This window comes from Ostrea edulis, chromosome 1, assembly GCF_947568905.1.
Source record: "Ostrea edulis chromosome 1, xbOstEdul1.1, whole genome shotgun sequence".
NCBI lineage: Eukaryota > Metazoa > Mollusca > Bivalvia > Ostreida > Ostreidae > Ostrea > Ostrea edulis.
Window position 1 is genome coordinate 93,624,660 of NC_079164.1, and position 19,731 is coordinate 93,644,390.

Sequence of the window (19,731 nt, forward strand, 5' to 3'; positions counted from 1 at the left end):
TTTGATAGCGTTTTGATGGCGGAATTCCACTTTTGCTTGAATTGATCGAGTAAAATAAGTTTTACTTTTGACTTTAGCCAGTTTGGATTACATGCGTTATTTTGCCAAATGTTTGAAAGTCGCGTATTGGTTTGTAACATTATTACCCAGTTTTAACAAGAGATTCGTTATTTTTGTTTCTTTACTAAGTGCAATTTTGTGCCAAAATGAGATAATACGCGTTTGTATTTGCATGTACATGGAATGTCTCCATCATTTTTTTGTTGTAGATTCAGTGTAAGTACATTGTATGTATAGGTCTGAACAATATATCTGATATTTACGGAACATATACCGCTCTGTACCAAAAAAATATGCTCAACAGAAATTGTTGTACAATTTTGGTTCCGGGTATGGTTAATAATTTTGGTTCCGGTCCAAGTTTGGTGCCGGCCACATTAAAATACGTCTTCGCAAGCCAAGTGTCCGATTCGTTTATCGGACACTTGGCTTGCGAAGATAATTAAAATAGAATGCAGTGAATCAAAGATATCTTTGATTACATGAATGAATGCGTGCGCGGTACATGCAAGTCCGATGATGTCCTTAAAGCTAACCTTGCTTTTCGTTCCCGGATTTTCAACCGAATCGTACGTCATCGACACAAATTCGGTTCCGGGAATGGCAATAAACAGATCCGGTTGAATGAGCTTCTTTTAAGCAATCTTGCTCTCCATTAACATGAATTTCAAGAAATTTTAATTTTATACCAGAAATTTCGCCTTTCGTTGTCAAATATAATGCGCAAATTTAGCGAATGTAAATCATTGTCAGCGGACTTACTTTAACATAAGCAGTGATTCTATTTATCAAATGCATTTCAGATCGACTCCCAGTAGTACTTTCTTTAATCAAAACTGGTAATAAGTACGCGCACACGTAACAAACCAAAAAGAAAAGTGGTCATCATGGTAGTAAAATAAGGGATCTGGAACATTTTTATATTGGAAAAATATTCTACTTTACGTACACGTGATAGGTATCAAGAATCATACCACATCTTAATTTATAAATGGATGCGAATTTAAGAATTTATGGTCCACAAATTGTTAAACTATTGAGAGTGAAACAAATTATATTTTCCATAGATGAGTCATTATCAAAATCCGCCAAAATTTGTGTCCCAAGCACAAAAATCAACTTTGAATAGCGAAATTTCCTAAACTCTCATATGAAATTAGTAATGTATCGTGAGTTTTAAGTCTGCAAGTAAAAAAAATATGTTGCAGCCAATTACTTAGGCTGACAACTACCCTTAAAACTTGCAAATACATTGATATTTTAATGTCCCAAGCCATGAAACGGACAAATTGGAGTGTTATAGTGTATTTTATGCTGCAGATTTCAATTTTTTTTTATATCATCATTTATTATATGTATGTGTGAATTCCTAAAATCATGTGAGTGTTAATAATTTGACACGTGTTGTTCTGAAATTATCTGTAAAATGTTGTCCCACAGATTTGTGTCTTTCCTGTTACAGAAACAGAAATGCAAGGAATAGAAATATGATACATGATCCAAATGGTATTTCAAAACTTTCCCTGCCTGAAGTGGTGTTTTCACTGTACCATGCTACATACAAAATGTGGTTCTGAATGTAAATAAAGGAGAAAAAGTCCCAAGTAGAGAGTACATTGTAGGAGTAGAAAATGTACGAGTCTTTCCTGTTACATTGAAAATAATGCAAAATATGTCCACAAAAAACATTTAATTTGCACTGCAAAGTAGCTTGTTAAGTTTATTTCAAAATTTCATAATTATAATTTAGTATAGAGATTTAAGTAGGAAAAATAAATTAGTTTCACATGAGAATTGTCTCTCCTGTTACTTCCTCTCCTGTTACATCACCTTTTGTAACAGGAGGGACAAGATTTTGTAACAGGAAGGATAAAATTAAATTTTCTTCTATCTGAAAGGAGTAAATATTATTTTCAATTATTGAATGCAGACTTATTAGAATCTCCATCAAAAGACAATTGTGATTTGGAACTTTTACCATTTTCTGACTTAAAAATCATTCGAGAATAAAGCATTGCTGAATATGTAACAGGAAGGACGGGAGTTTGTAACAGGAGGGGTGCACATTAAAATTGTTTCTGTATCTTAAAGTAAATATTGGTTTGAATGATTAAATGCATGCCTATTTAAATCCTCACTAAAAGACATGTATGATTTAGAGTTTAAAAAAAAAGAATTGGTCAGAACATCATTTAAAAATAGGAAGGACAGATTCTGGCAACAGGACAGACATACTTTCTATTTTAGTTTAAGGACAAAATACTATTTGAACTAATGAAATGTATGCTCATTTGATATTTACTCGTTAAGTAACAAAAAACATACAATCCTGATTTTTTTCCCGTAGAAAATATAATTATTGGTTAAATTTGTAATGGATGGACAGGGTTGTGTAACAGGGACAGAGAACATAAAACTTTAACACTCACAGTATACATTATTTGAATAGAATGAAATGATTAATTTCTGGTTTTCCTTCAAAATGCATCTAGTATGATATTAAAGCACTTGAATATTTGGCAGCACGCTAACATGCAATACCAAAATGTGGCAGCATGAACAGTACAATTGTCACAGAACATATGTATCTAAACATTTGCAGTTTGTTGCAAAAGAGAGAATTGAGACAATCATGGAAACAAAAGTTCTTGCATCACTAAGTTGATACACAGTCATTCTTAATTCCACTATTTTAAAATTATCCAAATTTTGCAATCCTAATGCGAGATCAGATGATATGCATCACTTTATTTGACAAGAAACTTAATTACTACAGAAAGTGACATGTTATAGCTATAATTACGGAGTTTGATCAGTTAAAAAAAAGACATTCTTACGTACCTTATAATAAACAATGAGACTTGGAGTGGTATTGAAGAAATAAAAGTTTATAACCATAGTTTATCCGTCATCAATATAGGAAGGACCTAGTGAATACTTGATTACTTTGTATTGCTTTTCTCTCTTCAGTTTTGCTAAAACACCAATCAACATTCCTAATCTCATTAGATTGAAATTAAATGTTACAGTATACAATGTAAATATATTAAATTTGAACAACTGAGAGTGCCATCATATTTGTCATGTTTTAATATACATTTATGGACAGGAGAATTATCCCTGTTGTTGTGAAATGGTCATAATTTACTGAACCTTGTTTATCCCATTGTCATCTTTTAGTGCTAACTGATTATGTCTTTCCTGTAACATTCATTTAAGTAGATCAAATGATGGTTTGATGGTTTTTTGGTTTTTTTTTTATATATGTATTGTATTTTGCTAAGAAACACTTCAAAGCCTTAAGGTGAGTCAATTTCCAAATGTTCGTTATTCTGACATATCTTAAAAATGTGACTTTAATGCACAAAAGTTCATTCAGCCAAGCTGTCCATCCTGTAACAAAAAAGAAAATCTTCGATTTCTTTAATTTTCTTCGTAATTTGAAAATATAAAATGGTGCAGAATTATCAACAAAACTATTTTGAAAAGTGTGGATTCTTATGTTTAAATAAAAATAATTCTAACAAGTGTGAATTTTCCTTTCTTAGTACCAAAAATGTCTCTACTGTTACAATTTTCTTCCCTCCTGTTATATTTCTTTATTATAGAAAAAAGTTGAGCTTCTGTCTCATAATTTTAATTCAAACATTTCTGTATTTAATTATTCATTTTTTTCCATGATATATCTGTAATAGATATAGACAAAAAAATTTATTGATAGATTATAGATTTATGAAAAGTCGCTGATTTGTCCGTCCTGTTACGATGACTGTCTTTCCTGTTATAAGCAGGCATCTCCTGTTACAGGTAACATAATCACTAAACTTTCTTTCATTTAATATCATTTTGTGCACCAAAGTCTTTTGAAATACTTCCAAATTGTTCATATCTACTATAAGAGTTTTTCAAAACTGTTTTGCAATAATTTAATAAGTTAATCATTTTAATAATGTACAGATTATCTTGCTGCCTAGAAATTGTCACATTTTGCAATGTTCATAGGTATAAATTGTTGTCATTGGTTGTTGTGAGTAGTATTTTTTAATTTATTTTTATGGAAGACCTTTCCACCATCATGTCAATGCAGTTTGCAAAGGTTTCCATAATGATTTTGATTTTTTTATTGGCATTTTAAAATTTGTAACAGGAAGGACATATTATGATAAGTGGTGTCTTTTATATACAGTGTATCATCATATTCCAAAATTATGCTGTTTCTTGATCGGAGTTGTATCTTCTTAGGTTCATTATGATGTGTTTTATTTCATCCAACTTAAAAAATAAGATTTCAGAAAATTAAAAATTGTCATTTTTCAGAAGGTTAAATGTCTGCCGATTCAGTTCTATACGAAATGTCAAGGGCAATAACCCCTATGGTGCTCATGGGAATTATATTGTGCTGTCAGAATGTAAAGTAGGCCAGAAAAAAAAAAAAAATTACATTAACTATAATTTGTTGTTTTATTTCTGAATTCGTGGTAGGAAGGACAATTCATCAATTTTGGCACTGCACTTGCCCTTGAGCAATATCCATTTGTCAGCCCCTGGATGTCATGTTTTTGCAAAAATCTTAAAATTGCGCAATAAGAATATTCCATCTCAGTGGGATTTTTTTCCATTGATGAAATAAAATTTGTGAAAACTACTGAGAGTGAAACAATTTATATTTTCCATAGATAATGAAATGTTGTAACAAAAACTTATAAATTAGCAGTTTTCTCTAAACTGTTGACATTAAATATTTTATATCATTTTAACAAGCTTTTATTTTTATTATTCCGTTTCATGATGTTGATCTATACTTCAGTTTATGTATGCCCGACATCAACATACTCATTTGATTATTAATTATAAGACACCATATTGAGTGGAAATAATTGCCACTTTCAACCATTATCAATATTTGCAAGTCACATGAGGGTGGAGTTACCTTAAATGATTACACTTCAAATTAGATATTTACATTTCCAATGCTTTTGCCTTGTTTATCTTTACAAATTGATCTCCATTTCCTCATGCGTTGCAGTTCTGAACAATGCGCGTATGAATAGATAAAATATAGCACTTCTATTTTTACGGCTGAAATTTGGACAAACGAAGCCAAAATGTTAATATCAGCATGAACTGCAACTCATCACACAGGCATGCACTTCTTGAAGTCAAAATATGCCAGTTTTAAATGTTGCAGTTCATACACATTTTCTTATATAACCAATTCATATTTCCATCTTTTGGATTTCTTTAGATGGAACACCATTCCATCATGCAATTCTTGCCTTGCTTTCTGTTCTACATGTATATATTAGAACAAATGACAACTTCCTTTCATGCTTTAAGATAGCTCATTACACATAAAAATTTTATTTAATGGCTTGTTAAAACACCTTATATGAAGTACGACTTTACTATTGAAAGATTGATGCAAGCTCTCGTTTATTTTATGATTTTCCCCAGAATGATAAAAGGTGTTTTGTTTGCAAACAAGATTCTGGAGTCCAAATTTCTGATTTGATGCACAATATGAATATCTAAGGAAACATGCTTAAACGACCCAGATAGACGTTGCAAAAATATCTGTAAATTGAAAACGTTATATGCTAATTTATACATGTAAATATCTACGGATAAAATCTTAAAAAGAACATGTCAATCAGAAAAAAAGATACATCAGAGAAATATATTTTATAAGAAATATAAATGAAATGGTCAAAATTCAGAAATATTGGATTTTTCTAATTGAACCAAGCCCGATTGGAATTATAAAATAGTTGAAGAGAACACTAATAAAAAAAATAGATTCCCTGGATGTAAAATGGTTTACTTTATAAAGAAAACTAATTTCTTGAACAGTACATACAATTAGCAACATTATGATTTTAATAATTGCTATCAATTTTGATTGGGAACGGTACTTTTTTCTCTTGTTTGAATATAGTGATTATATCTCAAATTTGGTCATTCTGTTTCAATTTATAATATATATTTCTTCTACACTGTACATCTCTTGTAACTGACATTTTTTCCGTAGATTTATTAAATAACATTTAATTTTCATGAATATTTTTTTTCTAAAAAATCAAGACTGTTTACATCTGAATCTTTTAGGCATGTTTTAGTAGATATTTATATCATGCACCAAATCGCAGCAAAATATGGACTCAAGGATCTCTTATTTGTAAACAAAATACCTTTATCATTCCAGGAAAAATCACAAAGAATTCATATAAAATAATTGAGAGCTTGCATCACTCTTGATGGTGAAATCATACTTCACAAGGTGTTTTAACAAGCCATTAAATAATATTTTAGTGTGATGAGCTACCTTAACTCTTTAAGGGAATGAGAAGTTGACATTCACCACAAAATGCAAAAATATTAGACATGATGGAACCACATTTATAATTAAAAACAATTTTGGTTCTGGGCAAAACACCAGCTACCCAAAACTAAAATTATGCGACTACACATTGAAATTTCAAAGCCAAGGAAAAAATCACCATGAAACTGAAATTACAGGTATTAGAATTTTAATCAACACTTCTGATTGCGTCTATAAATAACATAGACATGAATTAAATAAAGACCAACTCGGCAACAAGTACATAGATATGATACGACGACCTTTTAGCACTATGATTGTGTGTGTACTGAAGTGATTGCACAACAATATTTGATCCTGTACAAGAGAATCTCAATGAACATGGAGGATGAGTGTCCTGTTTAATATCTGTAGATTTCGGGTTTGAATGGACCCTCCTTGGATATTCCCAGATATTCCGACTGATCGTCTGAAAGTTTTGTCAGCTTGACACCCAGATGATCCAAGTGAGCTGCTGCAACAGCTTCATCGAGCTACAAAAAAATTAAAATAATAAAACCAAGCTACAAAAAAGCACATTAAAATAAGGAATAAAATCAAGAGTGCAAAACCACGCTACAAAAAAATTAAAATAACGAATAAAATCACTAGTGCAAAACCAAACTAAATCTTGGACAACATTTTGATGGATGCTAGGACCAACTTTTGTCAGATTTTTGGTGGTCTTCATGAAAAAACGAATTTAGGAACGAAAGGCAAGGTCGTTTTACCATTTCATTTGCTCCAATTGCAATAAACAAGCAACATTGAAATTACGCTATTGTTTACTAGTCATTGCAAGTAAGGCCAATAAATAAGCAATTGTTTGATTCTTGCTGATCAGGTCAGCTGCCATGGTTCGACGACAATAAATACTATGCTAATCAGTTTGTATACAGTGCTCGTAACCAACTGACAAATATTTCAACATGCTATGTACAAATTACAAAAAATTCCAAGTCTGTGTTTTGGGAAGTCTAAAAATTGCTCTTTAATTGCCACAATCATGTTTTATTTCATTACCTTTTTGGGAAGAAGATGAACTCCAACTTTGTACTCGCCCTGTTTGGTCCAGAGTTCTATCTGTGCCAGGACTTGGTTGGTGAAGGAGTTGCTCATTACAAAACTGGGGTGGCCATGAGCACATCCCAAGTTTACAAGACGGCCTTCGGCAAGCATGATGACGTGGCGGCCATTTTTCAAGGTATACCTGTCCACCTACAATCAGAACACTCATCTTTACACCTGGCCGAGCCAATAATGCATTGCAGTTGTGTAATGTTCAGCAAACTGAAAATTTTACAAGCTCAGACTTTTCTTGTGATATTAAAATTACAATGGCTTTGAACATCATAATGAATTGAATATGGCCAAAAAAAATAATAGTTTCTCATACCAAACATTACAAATTTTGATGCAGACAGGCATTTTAAAATTTTTTTTTTACTTGGCTGTAGCACGAGTTATCTTTCCTTTTTATGTTGACTGTTGCACGAGTTATCCTTTTCTTTCTCGTGTATAGAATGAGAAATGGGATTTTTATTTTTTAGAAAAGATAGATTCACATTACTTACATATGTAATACTATTAAATGAATACCGTTATACTTTAAACACTTGCACGTAAACGAGTATGCATTCAATAATTATTTGATCAAAAAGATACTTACAATTGTATTAATACCTCTAATAAAGTGTTACATAATTTATAACACCAGAGTTCTCATTTACATAAAAAAAAAAAAAAAAATCCCATACGGTACCTTTTCAAGGGATGCGGTTGGGCCTGAGAAACTTAAATTTTTGGCCTAAACAAATCCAAACTACAAGATCTGCATTACACAAAAAATAAACGCTATTCTACCAGATTCAGTTTGTTAACATTATCATCCTTACCATTTGATACCACAAGAGTTTTAAATTATTGATTGTTGATGCTTAGAAAATATGCTTTGCAATTCAATTTACGAAACTTAAAGATGTTGTAAAAATGAATACCTGTGGTTTGACCTGCTCCTTCTTGACGCTGTTGGCATTGAGCCAAGCAACATCCAACTCACAATCAAAATGTCCAATATTACAAACAATGGAATCTTCCAACATCTTTTCAAACATGTCTCCGTGAATGATTGATTTACAGCCAGTAGCTGTTACAAAGATTCTGGCTTTCTTCAAACACTCATCAACTGTTGTTACTTCAAAGCCTAAATTCAAACGGTACATTTTACTGCTCAAATACAAGAACACATATTTAATTTGAAAGTTAGTAAACTAAGGCCAAAATAAAATGTGTGCATTTCCTATATCATTCCCCCAAAAAACTTACGTTACTTGTAGGATAGGTAGGTAAAACATTTTATTTTATTTAAACATTTTATTTGAAGTCTTAGTTTTTTTATACACTTTAAATAAGTGTCTATTATAATCCATTGCAATTACTTTTCAAACAGTCTTGAAGATCAATAGAAGTCAAATTGTAAATCAGAGAAACTTCGAAAGCAAAAAGAAAAAAATTCCAGATCTTTGTCATTTTAATCATGTTAATCCAAGTTACCTTCCATGGCTGCCTGTAGAGCAATAATTGGGTCAATCTCGGTAATCATGACGCGGGCGCCAAAGGCACGCAGAGCATGTGCACAACCCTTGCCGACGTCACCATATCCTGCCACCATGGCAACCTTCCCTGCCAACATGACATCAGTGGCTCTCTTGATTCCATCAACAAGCGATTCCCTGCAGCCGTAGAGGTTGTCGAACTTGCTCTGAAAAAGAAATGTAATAAAACAATTAACATTTTCTTGCATTTCAACACATCAGCACAAGTATCTTGCTACATGTATTTTTTACAATCTTTATACAAGCCCATGAGCCATATTGCTTACCCTAGTCACCTAGGCCCTAAAATGTTTCAGAAGATGTTTTTTAAAAAGTTTACTCTACTCCCATGAATAAATCTAGCTAACATTAAACCCCAATTTCAGCCCAATCCTAACATCAGATTAAAACAAAACATTGAATCTCAACAACCTGGTAATGCAAGTACATTTTGAAATACGATTTAGTGTGACCCTGCTTCTCTCGGAATGAATATTTTTTAAAATTCTCATTCTCATGCAAAACTTTGATGCCCTAATTTAGCCCCACTCTACCCCCGGTACCATGATATGATCAAATATGAATTTGAACTACCTTGAAATGCCTGCATATTAATGACTAATAATGGCCAGTGGGTTTTTTTTAAAGAAAATTTTCAAGGTGAAAAAAATTGAAAGGATAGTTATTGAGAAGTTAAAAATGTTCAGTTAAACATTCAATCACTGACCATATTTAGCCCACCCTGGTATCAAAACCGTACCCCTGGGATCATGAAACTTATAACTTTGGTATAAGAATTATCTGCTCCTAAATGCTCATTTAGTTTCAATTTTGTATCAATAGCATTAAAGATGTTAAAATGTTTTACACAAACACTATATACCAAGTTTGGCACATTCCTGGAGTCGTTCTACCACTGAAATTTTACAATCTTGGTAGTCTTTCATACTCTATGACTATGCATTTTGTTTTTGTTACATGTGTGGTTGTAGAAAATATTTTTTAAAAATTGGTCAAGTTTTGGAAGTTGTTGCTACGTCCTTAAGGCCCAAGAGGTGCAAGAGTCCCGAAAATTACACTGTGGCCCATATCTAAAGATTTCCATATATATATATATATATATAGTGTCCAGGTATCGCTTCTCACCGTTGTGACCCGAGTTCGATCCCCGTGATTTCATGGGTTATCCTTGGTATTTATGTATGTATGTATATACTGAATAAATATTTATCTATATTTGCATGCAAAATGTTGGACCCTATTGTGGCTCCAACCTATCCCAGGGGGCCATGATTTTAACAAACTTGAATCTACACTATGTCAGGAAGCTAAATGACCCCACCCTATTTTTGTGATTATCTCCCCTTTGAAGGGGCATAGCCCTTCACTTGAAAGCCCTTCACCCAAGGATGCTTTGTGCCAAGTTTGGTTGAAATTGGCCCAGTTGTTATGGAAATGAAAATGTAAAAAGTTTGCGTTGACAAAAACGGACAAATTTTGATCAGAAAAGTTCACTTGAGCCTTCAACTCAGGTGAGCTAATAAAAACCTTATACAAATTTGTTGCAGTTGAACTTCCGCTTCTCGAACACCGAATACCATGGATATGCCAAAGTGATTCGGAAGTCCTAACCACTTATTCTTTCAAGTATTTTACTCTCGATATCTTGAATAACAGTTTTTCCTTGGTCCCATTCAGTTCCAGATAATGATGTTTGACTGTATATTGGATTATTTACCTTTGTGACGGAGTCGTTGACATTAATGGAAGGGATTTTCAATTTTCCAGCTGTCATCATTTTTGCCAAATTGTGAACACCAGTAGTGGTTTCCTCTGAGAGACCCTTGATTCCTGCAAGAGTATTTAACAGTGGTAAATTTCTTTAATGTTTAATACAATGTACCTTCTATATATCAAATATCTCAACTCTTAGTACATGTGTTTTTGAAAGTTCAAAAACTCACCTTCTAAATACTGTGGGAATCTCTCGTGAACAATATTTGTCAGATCACCACCGTCATCCAGGATCATGTTAAGAGGCTTACCATCGGGGAACACCAAGGTCTGTGGGGGAAATATTACGTTTTAATGCTACCAACTCAGTATTTCATTATTTGTATATATACAACACTTGCATCTTCTATTGCTTCGAAACATTAAGTTTTTCTTCTGAAACAAATTCACAGCTATTGACCGTCTATCAAACTACGAAAACATTTTTTGACACCTTTCTACTGAAACAGAAATACAACTACAGATGACTATCTGTTTTATAAACTAAGTGTGCCAATTGTACGTGTTAACTCTTTAAGTGTGCCGTTTGATACGACAAGTGTGCCGTTTGATACACCTGTTTGATACACTAATGGCCAGCTGCAATCAATGGGTGATCCAAATCTAATTCAACCACAGATAAGCAATCGGCCACGCGTGTGTGCTAACTTGTAACTGAGCCTGTTTGATGCACTATTTGTGCCAATTCCTTATAACTGAGCCTGTTTGATGCACTATTTGTGCCGACTAATTCCTTATAACTGAGCCTGTTTGATGCACTATATGTGCAGACTAATTTCTCGATATTATAACTGACAGTACTTGTTCAATAAACTAACGACTGCTGAGTGTACTTGTTCTATGCCTAGATTGCCGAGCGTACCTGTTCTATGCTTTGATTGCCGAGCGTACCTGTTCTATGCACCAGATGTATTCCTCGTCGGTTTCTCCCTTCCATGCATACACTGGGACTCCAGTCTTGGCAATGGCTGCGGCTGCAAAATCCTGGGTGGAGAAAATGTTGCAACTGCTCCACTGGACCTGTAATATAGCAGGCAGATTCTATAAACACATATTTAGCAGACAGATTCTATAAACACACATCATAAAAATGATAATATAGCATGCGAATTCTATAAACGAACATATTTAGCAAGCAGATTCTATAAACATATTTAACAGACAGGTTCTGAAAACAAGCATCATAATAAAAATCAATTCTTTTTTCCTGCAATATGCTGTAGCCTTATATTTTGGTAAAATTTAGATGTACTTTCATTACCACTACATGTATCAAAACCAGAACTTTTCAATCAATTGATTTTTCTTTGTCAAGTCAGTTACCGAAGAGATGTGTTGGTTTAATCTTGCACAAAAATTATTAAACATTACAATTTTCCAAAGGAACAGTAACTTGATTAAGATAATTCCTAAATAACAGACCTGTGCCCCGAGAGCTGTGAGGGTTTCGATGAGGACTGCAGTTTGTGTTGTCATGTGGAGACATCCAGCAATCCTGGCATCTTTCAGAGGCTTGGACTTGCCATACATTTGTCTCATCTGCATCAAGCCAGGCATCTCGTTCTCTGCAATCTCAATGCATTTTCTGCCCCAATCAGCCAAGCTGATGTCAGCTGTAATGTCATCACAAATGTACTCAATATTGTTGTCAAAATGTGACACAGTATCACAAATCTTCAGGCTGAACATTTTGCATATTGGTTCCCATTACCGTTGAAAGCATGTGATTTTGGGTCCGATTTACACAAAGTTATAATTACCTATGCATATTCCTGCAAGTTTTCTAATTTTTTATCAAATGATTTTTAAATTAAAATCTTTAAAAGACAGTGCATCCAAATATTACCTTGACCTTTCAAAAATTAAAGCAGACTAGTGCCCAAATTTGCAGTTTATGCATTTTCATTGTCTTGTCTATTTCATATCAAGTTGAAATAGGAAATTTAACCCTCATTTCCGAGTTTTGCAAAAAATGTATTTTGACACTTAAAAATGTTAAACATTTGTTGCACAGGTCGACTCCATTTACAAGTCATGTACAAATTTACACACATGAAAAAAAATAAAAGGAAGGTATTAATACCTTCTTTTTCTTAAATGTTTGTGCAAACAAGTTTGAATTTTTTAAACAAAGTTGAAAGAAAGTAACCCCCATTATCACAGGGGCTTCTCATCCATTTTGTTCTCAATCTATATATAAATATATTAACAAGGGATGACACGAAAAAAGGATACCAGTTTTAAACAAAGCTCAAAATCACCTTAGTTCCAAGAAACAGATTGAATCTTCCCATCCAAAGAGCATTAAACTAGAAGAAATAAACAGAAAAACACATGAGAATACATGTAGGTTAATTTATGCATTCTCATGTGTTCGTGATCTGTTTATTTCTTCTAGTTTATAACTTTAGATGCAGACCCTATTAAATACTGTGGTATCCGCTCACAAGAATCTTCCTCAATCTAAGGTTTTATGGTGTCGACTCCAGTTGTTTAATTTGTTAATTAACGAAACACTACCCTGCTGCCCTAGTAGTTGGTTTTGCACAATTTTCTAGTTTCAAAAGATTTGAATACCTTTGCTACTGATGACCAGAAAAGCTAGAAATTAATTCTGTACGACACTTCCACAAATTCGTACCAATCAAGAGGACATCTTTGCAGATGAATGGGACAGTAGTTATGCCTCACCATGCAAGTTTCAAACCGCAGATCTACCCGAGTAATTGATTATAGTTTAATTTGTTAATAAGTTGTCTTTCCATAAAACATGTGCACAATACGCAATGACCTCCAATATTAAAAATTGCAAAACGTTAAAATTACTCCTGTCGGAGTGAAGTTCATATCCTCAAAGTTTACTGGAAAGTGCCAAAAGGGTGAACTAAATCTTGAGATGGGTTGTATTGAATTTTGTGAATAAGTGAACAGAAAAGACTTCAATTTCCCCACATATAGATTCTATACACCAACTGAAATTAAGGAATAGGCAAGTAAGCCTTTCTTAGTGTGCAATCAAAAACATTAACAAGTCGATGATCCAAAAAGTTTTGATTATCAAGTACACCTTTAATGCCCTTTGAAACTATGGAAAACAGGGCTGAAGTCAATTTGTACCAGGTAGAGTCCTTGCAACTATTTTCAAGGACAGTATCACTTGAAGATAGGATATTCTATCTAATCTTCAGCATACATTCTTATTGTTTGCAGTTGTAGAATTTATACACAAGAGTTCAAATAATGGGGTCATAAGAGGTGTCCCTTGTTATCTAGTCGTAATGAATCTAGTAGCAAGTACCCAGAATAGAATATAGCGTCAAAATCAAGTACACAGCTTGTAATCTCTTTAGAGAAGTGGACAGGTATAACTTGCACCCACTTCTCACATTTTTTATTCTGGAAATTGTAATTACACTACAATCAACATTTCACTTCTCTGAAAGCTTCGACATTTCAATTTTTATTCAAATAATCACTATTCCTATTGATAAGAATAACTGTTTTAACTATAACAAAGTTTTCCAAAATACATGTTTATTAATTTTAGGGATGTTTGATTAGCACAATTCAAACCTGGGACAGGGAACACGTGAAAATGGATTAACATTGAGTGTTTATTTCCTGATCACAGTTGGCATTCATTATTGTTAAAGTTGTGGAAATAACTTATTAAATCCAATCATATACAAGTCGAAATGTCAAAGAATAAACTCTACAGTTCCAGCGTATTACATGAAGGGGATACAAGCTATGCCAGTCCGAGAATACACAGGTTGAAGCGCGTGAATTTTCATACTATGGCACTCATAGTTTCAATTTACTGATACAAAAGTAAACTTTCAAGTCAAAACTTAAATATTGTTACATCGAATGCGTTCGAGACCGCCGTGCCCGTTTTTCTCGTGCTCCGTTCTTGAGTCGCGAATGACAAGACGTGTTGAAGAAAGTGTCATGTTCTTTGATCATACTACCTACAGAGGTGGTGCGAGTTTTTGTACCTCGAACCCATTCTCCTGATCCGTGCTTGGCTCTCGAAATAAGCCAGGAATTTGTGCTCATGCGAAGAACGGCCGTCTCGAACGCACTAAAGTGTAGCAGGGGTTTTCCACAGATCTGTAAACTAAAATTAGCCTATTGACCGGTTTTTCGCACCCATGCATTTCTGCATTCTACTGAAAGATAAAATTTATTTGAAAATAGACTGCTTTGATTTACGTTTCTCTAGAAATATACATACCAACTTTGTAGGCCGGCTTTCCTGACATTCTGTTCGTCCTGTTACACTCGGGTGTTCACTGAAAATGAGAGGCAGAATTCATGACGCGAACCGGTTTTATACCATCGCGATGCCACGTGATTAGGGCACAGGTCAAATTGGGTACCAGTTTATTAAACTTTTGCGGGGCCGCAATCTTGATTTTGATGAAGTTTAGCACGCAAGCAACGTTTTTGCGTATACTTCGTTCAGTGCTACATTTTGCATTTAAGCTTAGTTCAGAGCTCAAGATTGTCATGAAAATAGGTGAATATGGTACAAGGTGATTTGAATATAAATAAAGTTTTAAAACCATCATATTGAGTTACTTTTGAGCTCCCCTGTACGTGTCCTGTGTGTGCTTGTACTTTTGTTAGCCCCTGTAGATCTTTGATTGTTCGATTCCTCTAGTCAATCACTCCACGAAGTGCATGCTTTACGGCACTTTTCAGTTCCTACAGGTCTGTGTTCCTACCTGTTCTGGGTCAGGTTTAGATTTTACACCTTATTTTACCAAATTTGTTATAATGTACACTTTTGACTGGAACATTGAAATGACAAATAATTAAAAGTAAAGTTTATAAAATATATATCTGATTCAGCAGGTGATTTTATAATAGTACATTTTCTTATATTTTTAGTCATTTGTATGCTTGTAAGTGTTTGCCAACACTCTTTTGTAATTTATAGGTGCTAGTCCATTCATCTATTCCTGTATCTATAGTTGAACTGTTTTCAAGTGTATTGAGTATCGAACTGCATTTAAACCTACTTTTACCTTTTTCCTGTAAGTAGAAAAAGTAGACTTAAGGTACATCTTTTAAACAGGTCAGTCGTTTTATGTATCTTGTTGTGCATGAGCACAGCAAAATTCGGAGTGTGAATTTGAATACTTTACGAGGGTGGAGAATGTAGAGGAAATGCATGAAAAATCGACCCAAAAACCTTCAATGGAAAACTGCATTAAGATAAACTGATATCGATTTGTAAGACATTCTAGACTTAACACGTAGCTTTGATCCTAAGCTCCTAGAAAATGGAAATGGGTGTAGTTATTCATGCAAATTTAAAAGGTTAGAAAGTTATGAATTTTTGTCCAATATTTATGTGGTATTCATCGTCAGTGTAAGTGAATCAAGAAATTTGATACACACCATATTGCGCCGTTCCTGCAATTGGCCATGAAATGCAAGTAAAAGTAGGTAAAAATAGCTACTTGGAGTAGGTTTAAATACCTACATATTTATTGCAGGTTGATAAATCTAACCTGTTACGTCGAACACGTGGTTGCTATTTATAGTTTGTAAAGGAATTCAGGCGTGTCATACCAGTAAGACCGGTTATGTAGAGCATGATTAGCAGGTTCTGTTTATCAGTCATTCGAGCTCAAGACTGCGCTGTTCACACGCTGTACACCCACCCACCCACCCTCTACATACACATTGCTATTGTGTTGTAATGTATATTATCATACAGGTATATAATGTAGATGATACAAATATTTGTTACAAAGAAGATATATATATATATATATATATATATATATATATTTGTAAATGTCATTGTAGATATTGAAGATATTATTCCTCAAGGCATTGAGGCAGATCGCGTAATATATGTACTTATGAATAAATGTGCAAGTCTTGGAGCAATTACCCATAAAAAGTGTTATGATTTTGAATCGTTTGAGACTGGTCGAATTAGAACATAAAGGTAACTATAAGTAGCTACGTAGGTAGAAATAGTTTTTGGACTGGACCTGTCGAATTTCCAGGCGCATTGCCATTTGGTAAGCAAAATGTGTTGTGTTTTTATTGCTTTTAAACATTACTGGTAAATTGACTTACAAGCAATTGAAATATTTTCTCTTGATAACTCTAGTAGCTAAGTTTAATAACCATGTCTTTTCTATCATAATTATATTTGTCTTCAAAATCAGTGTTTTATACCTCGAAAGAACAAGGCCTGGTCCTGACAAAAGGATTAATTTGGCCTGGATAATCAAAACGGACGATGATGATGATTTTAATTGTTGGTTTAAATAGAATACTTTAACTTGAGTGGCGTTGCCCTTTAATCACAATGCTTTAAGGTAACTCCATACTCGCAGTTTTATCTGATACAAGTTTTAAAAGTGTGTTCATTTCCATCAATTAGAGTAAAAACTAACAAATTAACAAATAAATACATAGCTATGGGTCATCACACTTTTTAAGATGCGAGACGTACATAAACAGAATCGTATATCGCCGTCAGAAAATTGCAATTTTCCTTAAACAGCGTTATCAAAATTTCATACAAACTGATTATGACGATATAATATAATTCATAACAATTTCATGAAACTGTATCTTCACAAAAATATACAAAATGTCTAAAAATAAAGGAAATCTATCACATAATAGACTTGATAAAGAAATCAATAAAAACAGAGTTATTGCCCTTGGATTCAATATTTTAAAACGTATCATTGATTATTCATCTATAACTTAAACTTTTGAAATTGTTTATTTCTAACAAGATTTTTTACAATAACTATCGGAAAAGACTCTAACAAAATTTATGTTCCTATCATGCATAATCATTGATTTTGCAAAATCTGATGACATCACAGGAGGGTGGAATTACTTTAATTAAATAAAGAGAAATGCACATGTTGTAATTATCATTTAATTATAAGAACTCGTGTATCATTATCAGCTTTGTTCCTGTAATTTTTTATAGTTTATAATTAAATTTATATTGATGCTATAGGGTTATTGAACTTATATTGGTGAATATTGGCACGAGTTGGCTGTAAATATGCACGAGCTTGCGAGTGCATTTTGACAGCCAACGAGATAGATCCTCAGTGCCCCCTTGCTTGTCGTAAGAGGCGACTAAATGGGGCAGTCCTTCGGACGAGACCGCAAAAACCGAGGTCCCGTGTCACAGCAGGCGTGGTACGATAAAGATCCCCCCTGCTCAATGGCCATAAGCGCCGAGCATAGGCCTAAATTTTGCAGCCCTTCACCGGCAGTGGTGACGTCTCCATATCAGTGAAATATTCTCGAGAGGGACGTTAAACAATATTCAATCAATCAATCAATAAACTACCCTCAACCGTCTTGTTTTGACAACTGTTACATGGAGAAAACGACAATGCCGCCTACAAAGAATCTATAGACAAGAATACAAAACAGTAGGACAACCACAATCCCAATCACAATGACAAGAATACAAAACAGTAGGACAACCACAATCCCAATCACAATGACAAGAATACAAAACAGTAGGACAACCACAATCCCAATCACAATGACAAGAATACAAAACAGTAGGACAACCACAATCCCAAACACAATGACAAGAATACAAAACAGTAGGACAACCACAATCCCAAACACAATGACAAAAATACAAAACAGTAGGACAACCACAATCCCAATCACAATGACAAGAATACAAAACAGTAGGACAACCACAATCCCAAACACAATGACAAGAATACAAAACAGTAGGACAACCACAATCCCAAACACAATGACAAGAATACAAAACAGTAGGACAACCACAATCCCAAACACAATGACAAGAATACAAAACAGTAGGACAACCACAATCCCAAACACAATGACAAGAATACAAAACAGTAGGACAACCACAATCCCAAACACAATGACAAGAATACAAAACAGTAGGACAACCACAATCCCAAACACAATGACAAGAATACAAAACAGTAGGACAACCACAATCCCAAACACAATGACAAGAATACAAAACAGTAGGACAACCACAATCCCAAACACAATGACAAGAATACAAAACAGTAGGACAACCACAATCCCAAACACAATGACAAGAATACAAAACAGTAGGACAACCACAATCCCAAACACAATGACAAGAATACAAAACAGTAGGACAACCACAATCCCAAACACAATGACAAGAATACAAAACAGTAGGACAACCACAATCCCAAACACAATGACAAGAATACAAAACAGTAGGACAACCACAATCCCAAACACAATGGCAAGAATACAAAACAGTAGGACAACCACAATCCCAAACACAATGACAAGAATACAAAACAGTAGGACAACCACAATCCCAAACACAATGACAAGAATACAAAACAGTAGGACAACCACAATCCCAATCGCAATGACAAGAATACAAAACAGTAGGACAACCACAATCCCAAACACAGTGACAGGAATACAAAACAGTAGGACAACCACAATCCCAAACACAATGACAAGAATACAAAACAGTAGGACAATCTCAATCCCAATCGCAATGACAAGAATACAAAACAGTAGGACAATCACAATCCCAATCACAATGACAAGAAGTCTTCTGCATCTGTTTTGCAGAACTGACTTCGAATCAGAACTCGGTCGATTCAACCAAAACCGTGTTGCTCTGTAAAACAGATATACAGAAAATCGTCATCCCACTATTAGAAAGTGGTGCATTATTGTCCTGTAGGAAACTGTGTATGTTAGAACTAGGGAACTATTCTCTCATTCAATGGCAATCAGCTCGGCTGATTCGACCTTGGGTGGGAGGATGTTCAAATTATTCTAGACGTTTTAGTAAGTAAATAAATTTCATTTAAAGTCGACACTGTGTACAAACGTAAATAACTTGAGCTCTACATATATATTTGAAAAACTATA

The 19,731-nt window shown here is 33.9% G+C and overlaps 2 protein-coding genes across 2 annotated transcripts in view; one reads left to right on the plus strand and one right to left on the minus strand.

Moving 5' to 3' along the window:
* Positions 1-6,570: 6,570 nt before the first annotated feature.
* On the minus strand, positions 6,571-15,178 carry LOC125673545 (adenosylhomocysteinase A-like). Its single transcript, XM_048910148.2, has 9 exons — positions 15,044-15,178; positions 12,229-12,419; positions 11,698-11,826; positions 10,977-11,076; positions 10,751-10,863; positions 8,972-9,179; positions 8,416-8,621; positions 7,442-7,636; positions 6,571-6,912 (listed from the first exon to the last, which is right to left on the minus strand). Exons 1-9 carry the CDS (start codon positions 15,069-15,071, stop codon positions 6,781-6,783), a joined length of 1,302 nt encoding a protein of 433 aa, XP_048766105.1. The 5' UTR covers positions 15,072-15,178; the 3' UTR covers positions 6,571-6,780.
* A 288-nt stretch (positions 15,179-15,466) lies between these two features.
* Positions 15,467-19,731, plus strand: part of LOC125673509 (glutathione S-transferase omega-1) — a 21,008-nt gene continuing 16,743 nt past the window's right edge. The window contains exon 1 of the mRNA XM_056166563.1: positions 15,467-15,522. The gene's annotated coding sequence lies outside the window, so the exon portion shown is untranslated. The remainder of the gene's footprint in view (positions 15,523-19,731) is intronic.

Excerpts from the sequence above, each read along its gene's own strand:
- LOC125673545 (XM_048910148.2), bottom strand. The coding sequence starts at position 15,071 with ATGTCAGGAAAGCCGGCCTACAAAGTTG. Across the intron at positions 12,420-15,043 it reads AAAGCCGGCCTACAAAGTTG|CTGACATCAGCTTGGCTGAT; the intron begins GTATGTATATTT and ends ATGACATTACAG. Across the intron at positions 11,077-11,697 it reads ACATCTGGTGCATAGAACAG|ACCTTGGTGTTCCCCGATGG; the intron begins GTACGCTCGGCA and ends TTTCCCCCACAG.